The sequence below is a fragment of the Nomascus leucogenys genome, chromosome 12 (genome assembly GCF_006542625.1).
Source record: "Nomascus leucogenys isolate Asia chromosome 12, Asia_NLE_v1, whole genome shotgun sequence".
Classification (NCBI taxonomy): domain Eukaryota; kingdom Metazoa; phylum Chordata; class Mammalia; order Primates; family Hylobatidae; genus Nomascus; species Nomascus leucogenys.
Window position 1 is genome coordinate 21544440 of NC_044392.1, and position 18376 is coordinate 21562815.

Below are 18376 nucleotides of genomic sequence, written 5' to 3' on the forward strand. Positions count from 1 at the left end.
CTGTGCCCTGCCTCCAGAAGTGGCCCCATGACTGAATGAGGTAACACAGGGCAAGTGCCCAGCACAGAGCCTGGCACATACACCAGCCCAAGCTATTACAAGAACGTCAATGGTTTGCATAATTGTAATGATCGAATGATTACAATGATCATTCATAATGACGGAATGATCGTAATGATCACACCACTCCTCACTCTCTTTCCTTCTCCCTTGATCTACTAAAAGTCTCTCCATTTGGCACTTTCCACCCTTAAAGTCCCTCATGCTAGGATGCAAAATCCTTCTTGCAATCACCTTTCCCCCACTGTCTCGTGCATCCCCTTGTGAGGGGCACCGTCCTGGCCAGCTCTGAGCTCCCTGGTCAGACATTTCCACCTAGTATGCAGCTGGTACCAGTGCAGGATGTCTACAGCTCTGTCTCACTGCCCGACCACAACAGAAAAGGCAAGGAGCCTCAGAGAAAAAAGCAGCGCTCTCATGCTTACAACTGTGGACACACATACAGGTGACCTGAAAAGGCAGTGAGCTCACTGACACCACAGGCATTCAACTGAGGTTGGGTGCCTTCCTAGAAGGGACGCCGTAGGGTCTGCACAAGCAGGGACTGCATCTGCCTGTACATACCTGCATCCACAGTGCCTAGCACGTAGTGAGTACTCAAAAATATTGACTGCAGAAATAATTGCTTGGGTGGGAAGTTGGTCTGGAGGCCTCAGAGTGTCCTTGCACGCAGATTCCCCATTTGTGAGCAGAGTTAAGCTGAAGGAGTGTGGGTGTGGAAGGTGTTCATTCCCTCATGAAGGATGGCTGCCAGTGCCAGCCAGCATTCCCCAGGCAGCCCCGGCCCCGCAACAGACACCAGAGGGACCGCAGCTAAATGCTGCTCCCACACATCAAATGCCCCTGAGCATGGCCAGCCCCCAGGGTGGGGGACAGCCTGGCTCAGAATGTACACACTAATCGTATGACAAGGAAGAAGAATGAGCAAGAGGGCGTGGGTGTGAAGGTGTGGTGGTCTGTGATCAGAGGAGGGAGAAGATGTCAGGAGAACCAGGGGTGGCCTTACCGATCTGCAAATTTCCAAACAGTGGGAGCTATCTTGTTAGCAGTGGTTGGTGCAACTGTGGTCTGGGCAGCCTCCCTGGTGAGCCCAGAGAGTCTCTGCAGGTAAGCGGTATAGAAGGACCTGGATTCCATGAGTCTGTGAGGGCACAGAACCAGGGAGGAGAGGCAGTAAGTGCAGAGAACACGATTAGAACTAATCAATGTCAGAAGAGGAAGCAGGGTGGCTCATCAGACAGGAAGGTTTATTAAATATGTGAACGAGATTCCATCTTGTCCTCCGTGAGGCCAGAAGATGGCACCTAGGCCTCACTTTAACCTTTCTAATCACTGCACATGCTCTGGAAAGCCTCTTTGACACCAGCCTGATGTCAAACCTCAACTGGTAAGGCAATTGGGCCTGAGAATTCCCCCAGTGGCCCTCTGGCTCCAGGCAGGGCATGGATAGGCACGGGACAGCCCAGTGCCCACGGACAGAACGGCGGGGTGTGACTCCCTTTCCCAAGGACCCCGAGGTTCAAAATGGCAGCTGCCCATTCATAAGCTCACCCTGAGGTACTATGAGTGACATTACCCCCTAAGAAGTCCAGGGAGTTTGATATGGGATTTTTAAAAAAAAAAACAGGTAGCAACAATGACAAAGAGCCTCCAGAATTCTCTACATCTTTTTACAGTCTTTTTGGTTTCTTTCTTTTTTCCGACAGGGAGGAGTCCTCTAGGACATGAGATACCTCCTGAGCACATATTCCCTCTCACCCACAGCCACGGTCCCTGCAGAGAGAGACGCCGGGTCCAGCAGCAGCGTGAGGGCCGCCCCGGGGGAGGTGGCATGGGACGCACGGCTTCCTTCCACTCCACCATCCTGGGTTTCTCGGTGAGCAGATGGCTCAGGAGGCAGCATCGTCACAAACAATTTTCCCCTCCACCAACTCCGAGAGAGGAGACAATGCCTTCTCTCCCCACCATCACTGGCACTTTCTGGGCCTGCCCGGAAAGCGAGTGCCTCCCTGTCCTTGGTGGCATCGCGCCTCCTGGGCCCTCTAGCAGGTGATCTGGGCCAGGGTGAGGCCGAGTGGCCACCCCGCCCGGCGCCATGTGGGTCAGCACTGAGGGCCCCGAGGAGCAGCTCACCAGGCACCACAGGCAAGCCTTGCCTCCCTGGCCCAATGTTCCTGCCTGCAGGGCCCTGGCTGACATCAATCATCTGCCCAGGGAGGGCACCAAGGCACCATCTGGTGCCACTAACGGGCCATTCAGCAGCGGGAGCCTGGCAGAGGGGCTGAGGCTGGCCTGATTGTTTTCTCTCGGCATTTTAGAACTGGCTATTGTCTGGCTGCTAATGAACTTTTCTGCAATTAGAAAACCAAAGGGAGGGAGGGTCAGGCATATTTGAGTGCTTGCCAGGCCTGTAGCCTGCCAATGAGTCTGCCTGCGAACAGAAGAGGGTGGGGAAGAGGGCCAGGGCTGTGGTGGGGACATAATGAGAGTGGAGGCGACACTGGGTGCGGGGGGCTGAGGCCTCTGAGGTCTCTGAGCTGCGGAGCAGGGTCAGCGTTTCAGGCCCAGGCTCCTGAAGGTGGAGGCGCTGGCCCCGCAGACAGCAGACTGCAGCTTCTCCTGCAGGGGGCTCTTCAGAAAGAACATGTTGGCCACTGTGAAAGGGCAGCCCCTCTGGGCAAGAAGGAAAGATGAGCACAGGGAGGGAGGAGAGGGGATGCCAGGAGACAGGATACTCACACGGGGATTCGGGAGACAGAGCCGTTCCGGAACAGCAGGTAGCAAGAGGGGAAGTCGGTGACACCAAACTTTCTCACCACATCGGCCTCTGTGTTCAGCACCCTGCGCACCGCCACGCCTTTGTGCTGGGACAGGTCCAGAGCCACCTGCAGGGACAGCAGGACATCTGGGGGCCAGGCCACCAGGTGGAGGGAGCCAGGGCTGGGTCCCAGCTTGGTGCCCTGTGAAGGCACCCAGCTGGCAGCCGTGCTCCTTCCAGACTCTAAAGAAGTGGACCACAGCAGGTCCATCGCAAAGAATGGACCACAGTGATGCACTAGAGATACTCGCTATCAACGGCAGCTAACCGGTAGGTAGCAAGTGCCAATCACCGCCCAGGAGAAGAGGCCTTGGAGCTGTGCACACCACACACGCTTTAATTTCCTATGACAGTCCCAACTGGGTAGTATTTTCTTTCTAATGAAAGCAATTTGTAAAAAGCATAATAAAATGTGGTTTCAGGTTAATTCTCGTTTGTTTTTTGCACTGAGCCAGCACGTTCTTGTCTTTAAGACCTTCACACCCCAAGACTGCTCTCTGATGTCCAGGACTCCCCAGGGCCTTCTCATAACATTTTTCTAAAGGGAAAATATCCCTTTAGAAATTACTGTTTGTTTGAAATATCAATTGTTGGGGGCAAGAGCAGTTTTCCTTATGGAAGCTTGAGGCACAGATGTTTAAAGAACTGTGATTTTACTGTGTTCAAATACATATGGTAACAAATTTCATGGGTAGGATACAAACAAAATAAATTGGAATTGGGTAAACTTCTAAAGAGCAGGCTAACTCTGAGCCCAGTATGTGCAGTAGTCAGAGGGGCCCTTTGGTCAATGTGTATAGTTATAAGAAGATCTGAAAACGTTTCTTAACATGGGGCTCTCTGAAGGCAACAAGAGGCCTTGTTGAGAATGACAATGTCCCCACATTAGAAATGGGAAGAGAAGTTCTGAGCATAATCGGACAGGCCATCTGCAAATGGCAGGCACAGGCTTCTGTTACCGATGTCTCACTCCTCACTATGGAGCAGGTGGTGCCCCCTAGCCTTTATTCTTATATTTATAAAGCTTCCTATCTAGACTCCAAATCAGAAAAATATACATCAGTCATCATTTTTTTCAGAAAGAAATAAGAGAAAGCACTAGCTAACCTGTACTGCGTAGGTATTATGTAGTGTCCACACAGATTGCCTCGTTTATCTTCAGAGAAACACTGAAATAGCAGCTATTCTCAGGAGACTAAGAGATGCGGCTCCGTACACTACAGTTGCCTGCATTGGAATCCTGGCCCCGCTGCACCAAACCTCTCCCTGACCCAATTTCCTTACTTGCAAAATAATAACAACAATAATAATAATACCACCAACTTCAGGGGGGCTGTTCAGAGAACTGAAGGGGTTAATGTTATTAAAATGCTGTAACAATGACTAGCACATAGTAGGTACATAAGTGTTTACTTAAAAATGAAGCTCCCAGGCTGGGCGCGGTGGCTCATGCCTGTAATCCCAGCATTTTGGGAGGCCAAGGCAGGCAGATCACAAGGTCAGGAGATCAAGACCATCCTCACCAACACGGTGAAACCCCATCTCTACTAAAAATATAAAAAAATTAGCCTGGTGCGGTGGCGGGCGCCTGTAGTCCCAGCTACTCAGGAGGCTGAGGCAGGAGAATGGCATGAACCCAGGAGGCGGAGCTTGCAGTAAGCCAAGATTGTACCACTGCACTCCAGCCTGGGCGACACAGCAAGACTCCATCTCAAAATAATAATAATAAAAATAAAGCTCCTGGTTGGCCGCAGTGGCTCACGTCTGTAATCCCAGCACTATGGGAGGCCAAGGTGGGCAGATCTCCTGAGGTCAGGAGTTTGAGACCAGCCTCACCAAAATGGTGAAACCCCGTCTCTACTGAAAATACAAAATTAGCCAGGCATGGTGGCGCATGCCTGTAATCCCAGCTACTTGGGAGGCTGAGGTAGGAGAAACGCTTGAACCTGGGAGGTGGAGGTTGCAGTGAGCCAAGACAGTGCCATTGCACTCCAGCCTGGGCAACAAGAGTGAAACTCCGCCTCAAAAAAATCAAAATAAATAAATAAATAAATATAACGCTCCTATCTTGTGGCTGGAGAAACTGAGGCTTAGAAGTGAAACCATGCCTCCAGATCACACAGCTTGCATATGCCTGAATTGTGCTACAAATCCCAGCTTAGTGTGGCTCCAGAACCTGGTCCCGTAGCCACTGGTCCCACGCTGAGCACCCCTGCATGGGCATGGGGCACTTGGCTCCAACCACTGGGACCCCAGCCCCTTGGTACTCAAGGGACTGTGGTGGGAGGGGAGGGAGAAGACCTGATTCCAATCACCATTTATCACCTCTACGTAACAGGCATGACCCCGGGCATGAACTGGGACCCCAGAGGGTCAGGCACTCCTTCAGCCAAGCTGTCTTTCCCCTCCCCAACCCCTGTGCCTCCTCTCTCAGGGCTGAGAGGCCTGGAGACAGTATCTGGCTTCAGCTCAGACTCTCAGCTGTGCTTGTTGAGTTTCAGCAGGAAAATCACTCAGGCCGACAGTACAGTTTAATTTCATGCCTACTCTCATGCCTGTCTCCCTGCACTGACTTGGAGCATCTCCCGTGCACTGGCACGTCCCACCTTTGCAGCTGGGAAAAGCTCACAATTGGTCTGTGGAGAAGTCCATGAACCAATGGCAGAATGGTGAGCTCTCTGCGTTAGGCAAGGGGAATGGATCTTTATAAAGCACCTACTATGTGTCAGCTGCAATCCAGGCCCTTTACATAAACTGCTGCATTTGACTTTCCCAACAATACTATGGAGAAACGTAATCATCCCTGCTTTCTAGACAGGGCGCTGCAGCTGGAAGCACCGGGGAGCTGGCTCATGGACGCCCCATATGAGACAGAGCAGCACCTGGGTAAAGGACCCCATTTCCTCCAGTGGGGCTAGGGCGTCCCTAATGTTCCCTCCCTCCCAAATATTTCACTCCAGTCCCATGGAGTGGAGCACTGTGGAAACAACATTGGCTTTGGAGCCAGATGGACCTGGTTCAAAGCCCTCTTCTACCAACTTACTAGCTGTGTGATCCTGGGCATGCTATTTGATCACCTTCATTAATTTTGGGGATTAGCAGCTACGTGTGTCAGCAATCTGGTCCAATGCTCAATAACAGCAGGTGTTATATTTGATTTCCGTGAAGGAGATAAGAATAAACAGAAAGGTTTTTAAATGCAAAAGTCCAGCTCCTGCACTTCCCATGGCTCCCAGCAGGGGTCAGGCCAATGCCAGGCTAAAAGACCCAGGCAGCCAAGACCCTAGAATTGGCAGGAAAACCCCTGCTCCCAAACTGGGGCTCTCTCTCTATGGCTATCCAGGAATTGCAGGGAACTTCAGGGCAGCTCACCTCTCTACCCAGGTAGGAGCCTCCCTTTTCAAAGATCAGGGCCAGGTACTCTTCGTTATTTCTCGCAAAGAATCCATCAATCTCCTCCAGCCTGCAAGAGACAACTCTGGCAGTCACTCTGCACAGCCAGGAGAAATAAGACAAAACTACTGGCAACGTCAGGCGCTGGTGATGCAGTGCTGCAGGTACGGCCATCCCGCCCTCCTCTGCTTCCACACAGGGCCCTCCAAGGGAGTCAACCAAACCTTTAGTCTCAAAGGATGTTGCTCTTGTTATCTAACCCTGGCTCTTCATCTGACCTACCTTGGGTGCTTGGTTTTGTTTCTGCTTCCTGTCTCTTTCAAGAGTCAGGAGTGGGCCGAGTACGGTGGCTCATCTCTGTAATCCCAACACTTTGGGAGGCTGAGGCGGGCGGATCACCTGAGGTCTGGAGTTCAAGACCAGCCTGGCCAACACGGTGAAAGCCTGTCTCTACTAAAAATACAAAATTTAGCCGGGTGTGGTGGCGGGCACCTGTAATCCCAGCTGAGGCAGGAGAATCACTTGAACGCTGGGAGTGGAGGTTGCAGTGAGCTGAGATCGCGCCATTGCACTCCAGCCTGGGCTACAAGAGCAAAACTCCGTCTCCAAAAAACAAACAAATAAAAAGAGTCGGGAGTGGGTAGGAGGCCGTGTGGGGAGGGGGACTGGGAAGGGCTGCTTTGAGACCAGTTGTCTCCATGTGCTGGGGCAGGCCCAGGCTGACTGGAAGTGGTTTTTATTGGTCCCCTGAGAGCTGGGGGCATTAGAATCCAACAGCTGTAAGTCTGGAACTGTGACAAGTCACGACCAAGGGGGAGATGTGCTCTTTTCTCCCTAGAGTAGGCATTAAAAAGGAATGAAAGAATCAGAAAGCCTTGGGTTCAGGAGACCTTAGAAGCCATCTATATCTCTAACCCAATCTCCTTATTTTAAGATGAGGAAACTGAGGCACAGTTTCCAAAACAAAACAAAAACATATCTAAAACAAAACAAAACAAAACAAAAACATGGCATTGATGCTGGAGCCCAGCCAGTGACAGTCCAAATGGAAATGCTAGACAGCTGAGGGCCAGAGTGCACCCCACTGGGGTGGAGGAAAAGAGGTGTTGAGCCTTTAGGGTGGCATCAGGTGGCCAGCCTCTCAGACCTCTTCCCTGGATCTTCCCTAGGCTGGCAGAAGAGCACAACCTACATGCGGGCCAGTACCCCTTTCCCCACTCCCACCCTCAGACTTCAGAAGAGGCAGCTCACCTTTCATCACACATCTCTATCTGCTTCCTAAAGTTCTTTAAAATGATTGCTTTGGGCTGGGTGCAGTGGCTCATGCCTGTAATCCCAGTACTTTGGGAGGCCAAGGCGGGCAGATTGCCTGAGCTGAGGAGTTTGAGACCACCCTGGGCAACATGGTGAAACCCCATCTCTACTAAAAATACAAAAAATTAGCCAGGCTTGGTGGCAGGCGCCTGTAGTCCCAGCTACTCGGGAGGCTGAGGCAGCAGAATCACTTGAACGCAGGAGGTGGAGGTTGCAGTGAGCCGAGATCGTGCTGCTGCACTCCTAGCCTGGGCAACAGAGCAAGATTCTGTCTTCCAAAAAAAAAGAAAAAAGAAAAAGGATCACTTTGAAAGACCTTGACAGGTTTGCTTGATCTGTTGATTTTGAGATACCCAGAGCTGAAAATGTGCCATGAGGATGTACGTGTGTGTGTGTAAGGAGGGAGACGGAGACACAGTCATTGAGAAATGGAAGAAGCAAGGACCAGGGCACAGGCTGATATGGGTGTTTTCTGGAGAGACAGGGTCTGGCTGTGGAACCCCAAACCACATAAAGACTATGCTGCATCCAGGGTCCCCTGGAGACCCTCTGGAGGATGGAAAATTGGGAAAGATGACAAAGGAGTTATTGTGAGTTGGATTCAACCCCAACTGACACTTGGAAACACAATCTCTCAGCAGGGCCATGTCTCTGAGAGCACCTGCACACAAACTTTTAAGAGAGCCTCTGTGCAGCAACAGCGGCCTTGTGAGGCCTTCTTAGCACCTGGGGCCTCCACTGTGTACAAGGCTGGGCTCCCTCTAGCAGCCCCTGCTGGTACACGGATTTGTTCTTTCTTGGCAAGAGTCCTCCGAGGTGGGCATTATCCTATCTTGAGTTCTGATCCAGAAATGGGGGGCCTAGTGTTTTAATCTAGCTGCCTCCTTCTTTGGGAGAGTATGGGCAAGACCCCACGCACCTTACTGTCTTCATTTTTCTGGAAAAGAGGCAAGCCGGGAAGCTTGCCTGGTCGACAGATACAGAGCACGGGCCACTGCACCTGATGCTCTGCCGTACAGAGAGCCAGGGGCCACCCCCATGCCCCAGGCATGACCACCTTCTCTCCACCTCCCCGCCATTTCCCTCGAAATATTTGATCTCCTTTTTCCTCCTCATGCCATTCTCACTTTCAGTGGCCTTCCTGGGGGCAGAGCATGTGAAATCCTGCTGCGTCCCCCAAACATTTTGAGGGCAGGTGGCAAGAAACAGCAGCAGGCACAACCTGGAGAAGCCCCATCCATCTTTTCCTTCCCACCTGGTGGGATGGACCCTTGCACCCATCAGTCAGCCCCAGGAAAACAGCGCTCTTCAGCAGGACCTGCGCGATAGGAAGCCCACCACCAGCCATCAGCTGCCACTTGGTTCTGGAGTAGCTCCAGCAGACTGGGGTGTGAGCCGCACAGGCAAAGGCAGCAAGGAGAATAAACTGGGGTCCCCGCCCTGCTGTTCCCACCGCCCTCTCACTCCCAGGCCTGGGATCCTGGCCCACAATGCACTAAGCCTGCCCCAGCCCAAAGTACTTGGCAGGCTCCAGTGGGGGACAGGCTGGGGGCCACGTGTCATGATGGGACTCCAGGGCATCAATGAGCCTCTCCCGCAGCGTCTGCACGTCAGCACCAGCCACTGTAAATGAAAACAGGCATGAGCGGGGTGTCAGGACAGCAGAGCTGCTTCCACAGCATACTGGGCACCTTCATTCCCAGAAACAAAGGGCTGAGGGCATAGCCGGCTCTGAGACAGACGAGGCGTGAGTCCTTCCCGTGCTAGAAGAATGGGGCTTCAGGGGTCCTCCTGTAGCCCCAAGTAGTGCAAAGACACCCATCCCTCAAACAGGAAAGAATCCCTCAGAACTGGGAGCCATCAGGACTGTCCCCAAGGGCTTTGGTCTGCTCTCTGGGTGCCAACCCCACTGTGAGAGGAGAGCTCTTCTGGGAACATGGTGCCCCTGCCCCGACCCTAGGGCCCTGGATACATCCAACCTGAAGGGCTTCTTCAGCCTACCTTTCCCTAAGGCTGACTGGGAGGACAGTTTTGGGAAGACACAAGTTAGGCTTCCCGTGGGGACCACCTCACCCTCAACCCTGCCGACTGCCAGGGCTTTCTCCACCCCAATAGAAACCCAGGCGAAGAGGGAGGTTGGGGGAGGAAGATGCTAACAGGACAACCAGAGCCGGGCACCCACCTGGAAATACTGCTCCCGAGCCGTTCTTGGAAAAGGCCTTGAAGAACTGGAAGCAAATACACAGGTTGGCGTCAGTGATAGATAGTGGCCAAGAGTGCAGCCACGCAGGCCTGCTCTGAAAATCTGCCTACTTATTCAATGCGGTGGCTGGGCAAATCACTTAATGTTGTTGAGCCTGTTTCTTTCTTCTTTTTTGTTTCTTTCTTTCTTTCTTTCTTTTTTTTTTTGAGACAGCGCCTCGCTCTGTCGCTCAGGCTGGAATGCAGTGGCACGATCTCAGCTCACTGCAAGCTCTGCCTCCCAGGTTCGAGGGACTCTCCTGCCTCAGCTTCCCGAGTAGCTGAGACTACAGGCGCCCGCCACCATGCCCGATTAATTTTTTTGTGTGTATTTTTAGTAGAGATGGGGTTTCACCGTGTTGGCAAGGCTGATCTCAAACTCCTGACCTGTGATCCGCCCACCTCAGCCTCCCAAAGTGTCGGGATTACAGGTGCCCGGCCGAGCCTGTTTCTTCATCTGTAAAACGATGAGTTGGGGGGAGTTGGGGGGAGGTTGCTCTAGGAGCTGGATACTGGCTCCCTCCCGTTACCCTCCCACACCCCTCGGAAGCATCCACGGATCCTGTGGGCAGCAGTTCATACACTTTCCTCCTCGAGGGCCATTTCTATGCAGCACAGTACCTAGCATGTAATTACTGACAACTATTTATCGAATGGATGAGTGATGAAGTACCATTGCTGTTTTCCTTTGCAGACACATCTGAAAACATGAAGTGCAGGCACTTCCTACGTCCCTTGGGAAATGTCAGCTTGCTTCTGTGTCAATGTGCCCTTGTTCCTTACTTGGGAAAAGGGGCTTACAGGCTGTTGTCTCTGTCCACTGAGAAGTCCCAGCCCAGCACAGCAGACACAATCAAGGAAGGGGTCTCCAGAACACATCCTCTTGAAGGAGGGACCTGAGTCCCTGGGGAAACATGCCTTGCTACAGACTAGCTGATTTAACTCATCACTTTGTCCTCTTTTCCCATGTACATGACACCCCAAGCCTAGTCTGTCACCTCCTTGGGGCACGAGGACAGACAGAACAGAGCCTGACTCCTGGCAATCTGGGCTTCTGCCCAGGCGGCAAGACAGCTGCCAAGGCTTTTGCCTGCGCTCTTCCGATTCAGGAGGGAACACAGTTGAGTTGTCCTGGAAGCCGGCCACTGAACTGCCAAGGGGAAAGTGTGCAGGCTGGGAAGAGGCTTCTTCCTGTGGGACTCTAGCCTTGGGGCCACTTTTCACTACCTTGGACTTCTGCCTCCAACAGCCAAACACTGGTTTCCTTCTCCCTCCTTGGGATAGAGCTGTTTGGCCTTATCCCAAGTTGGCAGCTGAGAACAGGCCCCGGGCTCTGGCAGACCTGGTTCAAGGACTGGTTCTGCTTTGCTCTTGCTGTGTGACCTTGGGCAACGCATCAACTGCTCCGAACCTTCATGTTCTCATCTTTGAAATGAGGATGACGCCATCTACCTTGAAGACTTGTGAGGATTCCATGACCATACACCTAAAGTGCTTAGCACGGTACCTAGTGCATACCTCAAGGAACCGGTAAATGTTAACGGCACCATCATCACCCACCACCAGCATCCCCCTCCCTCCTTCATACCTTTTAAACACTAGGAACCATGATCAGCTAGGACTTGTTTGTTACAGACATTTGTAGGCAGAAAATCTGGAAGCCACCTGCTACCCTCTCCCACATGAGGAACAAAGGCTGCAGAGAAGCCACTTGTCTCTCCCCATCTGCAAGCTTCTGCTCCCTGTGACCTCCCCCGGGCCCTTACTCCTGCTCACTGCTTTACTCTCTCTTTTCAAAACATTAATATAAACTTTTATTGTGGATGAAAACCATCCACTTATACATACCACATGTATTTAAATAGCGTTCTTTACAGTTATTTAATTTTATTGGCCTATTAAAATTATGTTATCCTAATACTTAAGAAAATGATCATAAATTTCCTTGATTATGAGATCATATTGATAATGTAAGTTACGGCATTTATGGACTGACACTTTTTCATGAACAAAATTGAAGATACATCTATTTGGGGTTTGGTTTGCAGACAAATAATAAACCAGGTCAGGTGCAGTGGCTCGCACCTGTAATCCCAGCACTTTGGGAGACCTAGGAGGGAGGATCACTTGAACCCTAGGCAACACAGTGATGCCCCATCTCTACAAAAAGTTGAAAATTAAAAATAAATAAAATTTCAAAACAAACAAGAAACCCGAGGGTGACGTTGCGCTGCAGTTATTCATGGTGATGGTGCTCTTGTTTATTTACAGGCAGGTTACACTCTGACTGGTTTCTACACATATGAGAACAACACTGACATCATGAAGCCTTGAACTGGGTGGCTTTCCCACAGATATAGCTGTTATTTTTACCTCTGAAAAGTAATATGGTCATTTTTTGTCATCAATCATCAGGTCACCCACATCCGAGCAGGTACCCATATTAAAAGGGGCTTGCATTACTTCTATCAAAAGGCAGCCTCTCCAGGCCAGGTGCCGTGGCTCATGCCTGTAATCCCAGCATTTTGGGAGGTTGAGGTGGGCGGATCACTTGAGGTCAGGAGTTTGAGACCAGCCTGGCCAACAGGGTAAAACCCCCGTCTCTACTAAAAATATAAAAATTAGCCAAATGTGGTGACATGCACCTGTATCCCAGCTACTCAGGAGGCTGAGGCAGAATTGCTTGAACCTGGGAGGTGGAGGTTACAGCAAGCCAAGATCACGCCACTGCACTCCAGTCTGGGTGACAAAGAGAGACTCTGTCTCAAAAAATAAAAAAATTTTAAAAAGGCAACCCCTCAAGATCCCAGCAGCCACAAGCAGCTTGGAGTCTGACCAGGAACCTCGGTCAGCCAGAGTGGCCCAGGGGGATGCAGGGACCCCAAGAGCCTCTCCCCAGGATGCAGGCTGAAGGGAAGGCCCTGCTGCACCTCAGCTGTTCCCTTCTGTCCTCAGAAGCTTCGCACCCACCTCCCAGGCCAATGTCTCCTCCCACTTCTGGCTCCCACGCCTCACGCTCTTCAGGAACTTCTTCCTAGCCATCTCTCATCATTCCTCTTTTCTACTACAGCCCCCCAACTAGGCCTACAGATAGATTTCAATCCTTCTCGTCTAACCTTAAAAAAGGAAAGGGTGGGAAGGGAAGGAGGACGGGGATGAAGAGAGGCCCTCCTTCCTTCTCAAGTGACCGCATTTCCTTCCCGTGTCCCCATGCTACCGACGTTCCTGGAACAGCGTCTGCCCTTGCTCCTCAGACTGCTCTCTCGCCATCCCCACAACCCTCAGCTGAAGCTGTTCTAGGGAAGCTCCGTGGTGACCTTCTCTTCAGCCACTCCAGTGATCTCTCCCCGCCCTCCTGGCCTCTCTGCGGTACAGATGTTATTACTGCCTGCTTTGTCTTCCCATGGTGAGCATTTGTCATCTTTTGTGCCACATTTTGTGGTTGCTCTCCTTTGTTGCCTTCACGTTGCCACCCTCCCCTGGTTGGCTTGACACTGACCAGCCCTACTTGGCCCCCTTGCCCTGGTCCTAGCTTCACTTTCAACTGTTCTCCTGTGCCCATTGCCCACCCCCATCTCCTACCCCGGTCTCTCCTATGGACACACGTCAGGTCCTGACACTCTTCTGTTTAAAAAGCTGTTGAAGGCACTGTCACAAAGAAGTTGCTCAATCTGGCTTCTAAATGATGAGTGGATAAAGGCATCAATGAACAAACCTATCATTTCTCCCTTGCCAAAGCCAATGACTTTGTCCAAATGATTTGCCATCTAAACCCTCTGCATCTCAGCCTTCACCTGTCCTAGACTCCTGGTTCTTCCTGGTGGCCTCCACTCAGGTGTCAGGATACAGCCCCTCCCCTACCATCCCCAAGACTGAGTCACCCCTCTCCCAACCTGCTTTGCCACCTGTGTTTACCTCACCCAGCAACCGGTCCTCCTCCCTACCACCCACACCATCCCCCTCTTCAAAAACCCATCATCCAGTTAGCTGACAAGTCCTATGAATTTGACCTCTGTTACCTCTTCAAAAGTCCTCTCCTTCTCCACCTGCCTTGTCTAGACCAGGCCCGACAGATGATGACGTATTTTTGGGTCACTGCATCAGTCCCCACCTTTCATGCTCACAGAAGTTTTAGTATGCTCAATCTTTGCATACTCCAGCTATCTTCCTCACTGCTACTAAGGTTAGTTTTCTAAGGCACAGTTCTGGTCTGAACATTTTGCTCCTCCTCAAATCTCTTCCATGACTCCCCACTGTCAAAGAATAATGTCCAAACTCACTGCATTCAAGGACTTCCAGGCTCCAAACCCAAGCTCACCTCACATTGCCCTCCATTCCACTGCCTCCATTCCATTGCCACTCCAGCTTCAATGAACTTCAACCTGAATCCACCACTCACCCATGCACCCACCTTTGACCAGGAAGCAGGACGACATTTTATTTATCTCTGCAAGCTCCACAGTGTCTGGCATCTCTCAACAGACATCTGTTCAGCTGAACAGAGAATCTCTGCCCTTTGACCACGCTGGAAGCTCATGTGGAAATCAAGTCAGGGCACATTTTTGTCCTCTGATCAAAATGTATCCTTATTAAGTCAACCATTGGGGCATGTGCCCTGCCCAAGGGAAACCACCACAGCTCCCTGGAAGCAGGCAATTAAGACTTCGGGAGTGTGTTGCTTTTCTCCAGGAGCAGTCAGCACCCATCCCTTTTCTTTCATCACTTTACACAGGAGCTTCTGGAAGACCTCCAGCTACTCCCTAATGGCAGAAAACCAGGCAACACCAGGCTGGTCTTCACGAAACTATGGAGTGACTGCTTTCTTGGGGCCAAAAGAGCTCAAGAGAAAGCACACTTCCCAGGGGTGACACTGATGGCATTCAATTCCAGCTTTTATAATGTTTTAAGGAAAATGGTCCAGCCTCCAGGTATTTTATAGTAAGCCCATGAGGATTCATTACCTTAACCACTTCCAACACCATGGATTATCCATGGAAAAGACCCCAAAAACAGCAGCTGACTGCTGAGAAAGGGGCCCACCTCCTTTTTCCAAAGAGAGACAGGAGACACCCTGGAGTCCTGTCTTCCTCCCTGACATCTCACCTTCTAGCAAAAGCCACAGAAGGTAACAGCCCAGACTCTGTACTCTCACAGGGCGTCCCTGCTTCCAAACCTGTATTCAAGGACCTGCCATTTCTGGGCTCCCTCCTCCCCCAGCTCTGCCTCATCCCTCAACATGAGCCTCTGCCCAGCTGGACGAGTCTCCTCAACACACCACCTCGCCCTGCCCACGGAGGGCCTTGGCTCTCACCTTCTCTCCTGCCTATGAGGCCCGCCCACACTCCTCTTCTCTCCCAGCCAAACCCCATCTGTCCTTCAACACCAAGTAGAAGTCCCCTCCTACACAAACTCCTCTCTGATGAGTGAAAGAGCTCCGTGAGCCCAGCAAACTCCTGTGGCATTCCCTGGGTACCTATCCCTGGCTGCCTCTCACTGGCCATGGGCTCTGGGGATCTCACGCTCCTGGCCACACCTGCAGTGGTGAGTGTGGTGCTGGGCACCCAGCAAGTAGGCCCGCAGTGGCTGCTGACAGACGGATGGACTGCCACACAGTCCAGCAGCAGCCACACAGCAGCTACCAGCAGCCCCATGGGTGGCCCAGGAGGGAGATGGAACAACGGGAAGGAAGCAAACTAACTTTTACTAAAGTCCAAATCACACCAGCGTGGTAGCACTTTCATGTGGAAGACCTCACTTCACACTTGGCAACAGTCCTCTTAGGTGGATGTTATCATCCCATGTTTACAGACAAGGAAACTGGGGCCAACGGCTGCGGCACTGATAAGTGACTTTCCAAGCCACATACAGTAAGCAGCGAGGCCTGGATTTGAAACCACATCACTGATCTCCTCAGAGCCTCGAAGAGAGAAGGCCAGCCCTTCCCCACCCCTATGCTGCTGTGCTGTGTACCCCTTGCTCCGGCCAGGCCTTCGGCCATAAAAAGTCCCATTCTATTCCCACTGAAGGGCGCTCCTGAGGCCCACGGAGAAGCCCCTTGACCCGGAAGTTCCAGCCTCTAAGTCGCCAAGCTCCAGCCAGAACCTGCAGCCAACCAGCCCCTCCCTCTCCCACACCTTTGTTTCCTTCCAGCTGGGCTCTGGCTCCAGCCTGATGGGGACCTGACACGGCTGGCCCGCCCTTCAGGGCCCAGGTGTTTGCTAAACAGGCTGGGCTGGTAGAAGCTCACTGTTTGCTCATAGTGACAAAGGGCTGGAGGCAGAAGAAAAGGACAGTCACACATGCCACTGGGGGAGGCCAGACTCTCGTGTGTGGGCCTGTCCCCATCATACCAAAAGCACTCTCTCCTCCCCCTGCTTCACATGGGCCCTTGCCTTTCAGCTCTTCATGGACAGAGTGCAAGGACAAGCTCCAGCCCCCAGGGGGCAGCAGGCAGGGCAACAGGGCTACGTCTCTGGCCCACCAGCAGTCCCCAGGTAAGCCTCTGGCAAGGGCACACGGGTTCTTCATGGCCCCGAATCTCTGGATATTGGAATCTGTTTGAGTACTGTTTTCCAAACACTAGAAGCAACCTTGTAATGAGCTGTCAAATCAATGTATTAAATCACAGCCGTATTTAAAAAAAAAAAAACAGAAAATATCACAGTTTAACTGCACTTAGTAAGTTTAACTGCACATTTTGTTTTATGAAACTTTTGTTTTAGTGATAGCAGATACATACCAACTTTGGGATCACAATCTAAAAATGTGTATTGCTTACAGTTGGTCACAGTAAGAAACTATTTGAGAGCCACTGCGTAGGACCTCAGAGCAGGGACCTGCCAGCTCAAGCCACTTGGCCTATGGACTGGGCACTGGGTGCCTCCCCCTGGCCAAAACTGAGCCACAGGTTCCTCAGGAGAGGCAGGAAAGGCTTTGCCGGGGGAGGCCACCGTGTTGGTCTGTGGACAGATGACTACCAGACTGGCCCTGCCAGGTGCTGGCCGTCTGGAGGCAGGGGAGGGCCAAGGAGCCCAGCAAGGGCCCTCCCAGCGCCCCTCCCACAGCCAGCCAGGCAGTTCAGGAGATGGTGACTCACCTGAGGCATCCAGGCTGCGTGTGCTGCGTGACATGGGGTGGTGCTGAGGAGCCTCTGACCTCCTGGGCCTGGGCCGCCTCCTTCATCCCTGCTGTGCCCAGCCTCTCCCAGGCAGAGTCAGAAAGCTCAGGTGTCAGGCCCTACAGAACTCCAATCGGTCGTCCTGCCCTGGCTGCTGTACCAGTGTCAACCCCTCCCCTGGGGGCTGGGCAGTGGCTGCACCCCTGTGGCTCATGCTCACTGGGAGAAAAATATCAGCCTGTGAATGACGGTTCCTGCTGCCATACTAATTTGCCCACAGCTTCCCACTCAGGGCCACTCACCCTGGTTCAGCCAAAGGACCAGAGTGCCCTGTTTGAATATTTTCAATTACACACCTTAGGGCCAAGGATAGCACCATGTCCCTGCCAGAAAGGCCTTTTATTTCAAAGGGATGATTGACATGCAGTCTCTCTGCTGCCACTTTTCAATGATGCGGCAGTAGCTGTTGGTTCGCCACACCCACACTATCAGGAGACCAACCTGGTCTCAGCTAAACCTGGGGCCTGGGGGGCCCTGACGCTATGTGGTAACAGTTTAGGAAGGGACTTCTATTAGGTGTGGAAACCCTGAATCCAGTGGGGGTTGCACTGGGCTTGAGGAACAGAAAGGTCACATGGAGTTAGAGTTGGACGTTCCTGGTGGAGCCACCGCCTTACTTCCCGGATGGATGCTGCTGGGGTAATTAAGCTGAGTTCTGGCTCACAGTTCTGCTTGAAACTTGGCCGCCCCTACCCCCAGCTCAGAGGCATCTTGTTCCAGGGACAATGCTTGGCATTTCAGCTTTCACAGGCATTTCCTAATTATCCTCAATGGCTACAGAAGAAACTGCTTTTCTAGATCCATTCTGGTGGGAGGGTACATATTATTTATAGCTGGTGATACAGGGACAGAGATTTGAATTTGGCTTCTCTAATCTGGAAGAAAACTAATTGGATTAGAGCCAGGCCTGAGCCCAGGGGAGGGCCCTCACCATAACTGCAGCAGCCTTGCTGCCCTGGGCTATCCAGGGCCTCCTATTTGAGAGCCTTGGAAGCTGTTCAGACATTAATTAAGCTGTTGATCCCCTGCATTGGGCAGGCTGGCAGGTAAGGCATCATCAGAGATCTCGTGCCACTTTCTACCAGAGCGGGGGTGACAGAGCCCTCATGCCTTGGGTGTGATAACTCCCGTGCTGGGGATCCCTGCTGCTTGAGGCACTGACATTCTGACAGTGGGGTGAGGCTACCCTGACAGGTCCCTTCTTAGCTACCTGTGGTTCAAGGCATTTTTGCCTGAGAAGGCTGAGGCTTGCCAGAGTGTCTGGGGTTCCCTTATGGGGGACCACTAGGCTTCTAGAGTCTGACCCTACCCACAGATGGGTCAGAGCCTGAATCCTGGTTTTATAGAGTTAGATCAGACCTCTTAAGGCTTGG

The 18376-nt window shown here is 52.1% G+C and overlaps 1 protein-coding gene across 2 annotated transcripts in view; it reads right to left on the reverse strand.

The window, feature by feature from the left end:
• The window catches only part of QSOX1 (quiescin sulfhydryl oxidase 1), a 45849-nt gene that overhangs the window by 15161 nt on the left and 12312 nt on the right, over nt 1–18376 (reverse strand). For both annotated transcript variants that reach the window (XM_003258968.3, XM_030823919.1), the window contains exons 3-7: nt 9768–9813; nt 9106–9208; nt 6251–6341; nt 2800–2945; nt 1067–1201 (exon numbers count right to left, since the gene is read on the reverse strand). In XM_003258968.3, coding sequence (XP_003259016.2) covers nt 1067–1201; nt 2800–2945; nt 6251–6341; nt 9106–9208; nt 9768–9813 — 521 coding nt within the window. The remainder of the gene's footprint in view (nt 1–1066; nt 1202–2799; nt 2946–6250; nt 6342–9105; nt 9209–9767; nt 9814–18376) is intronic.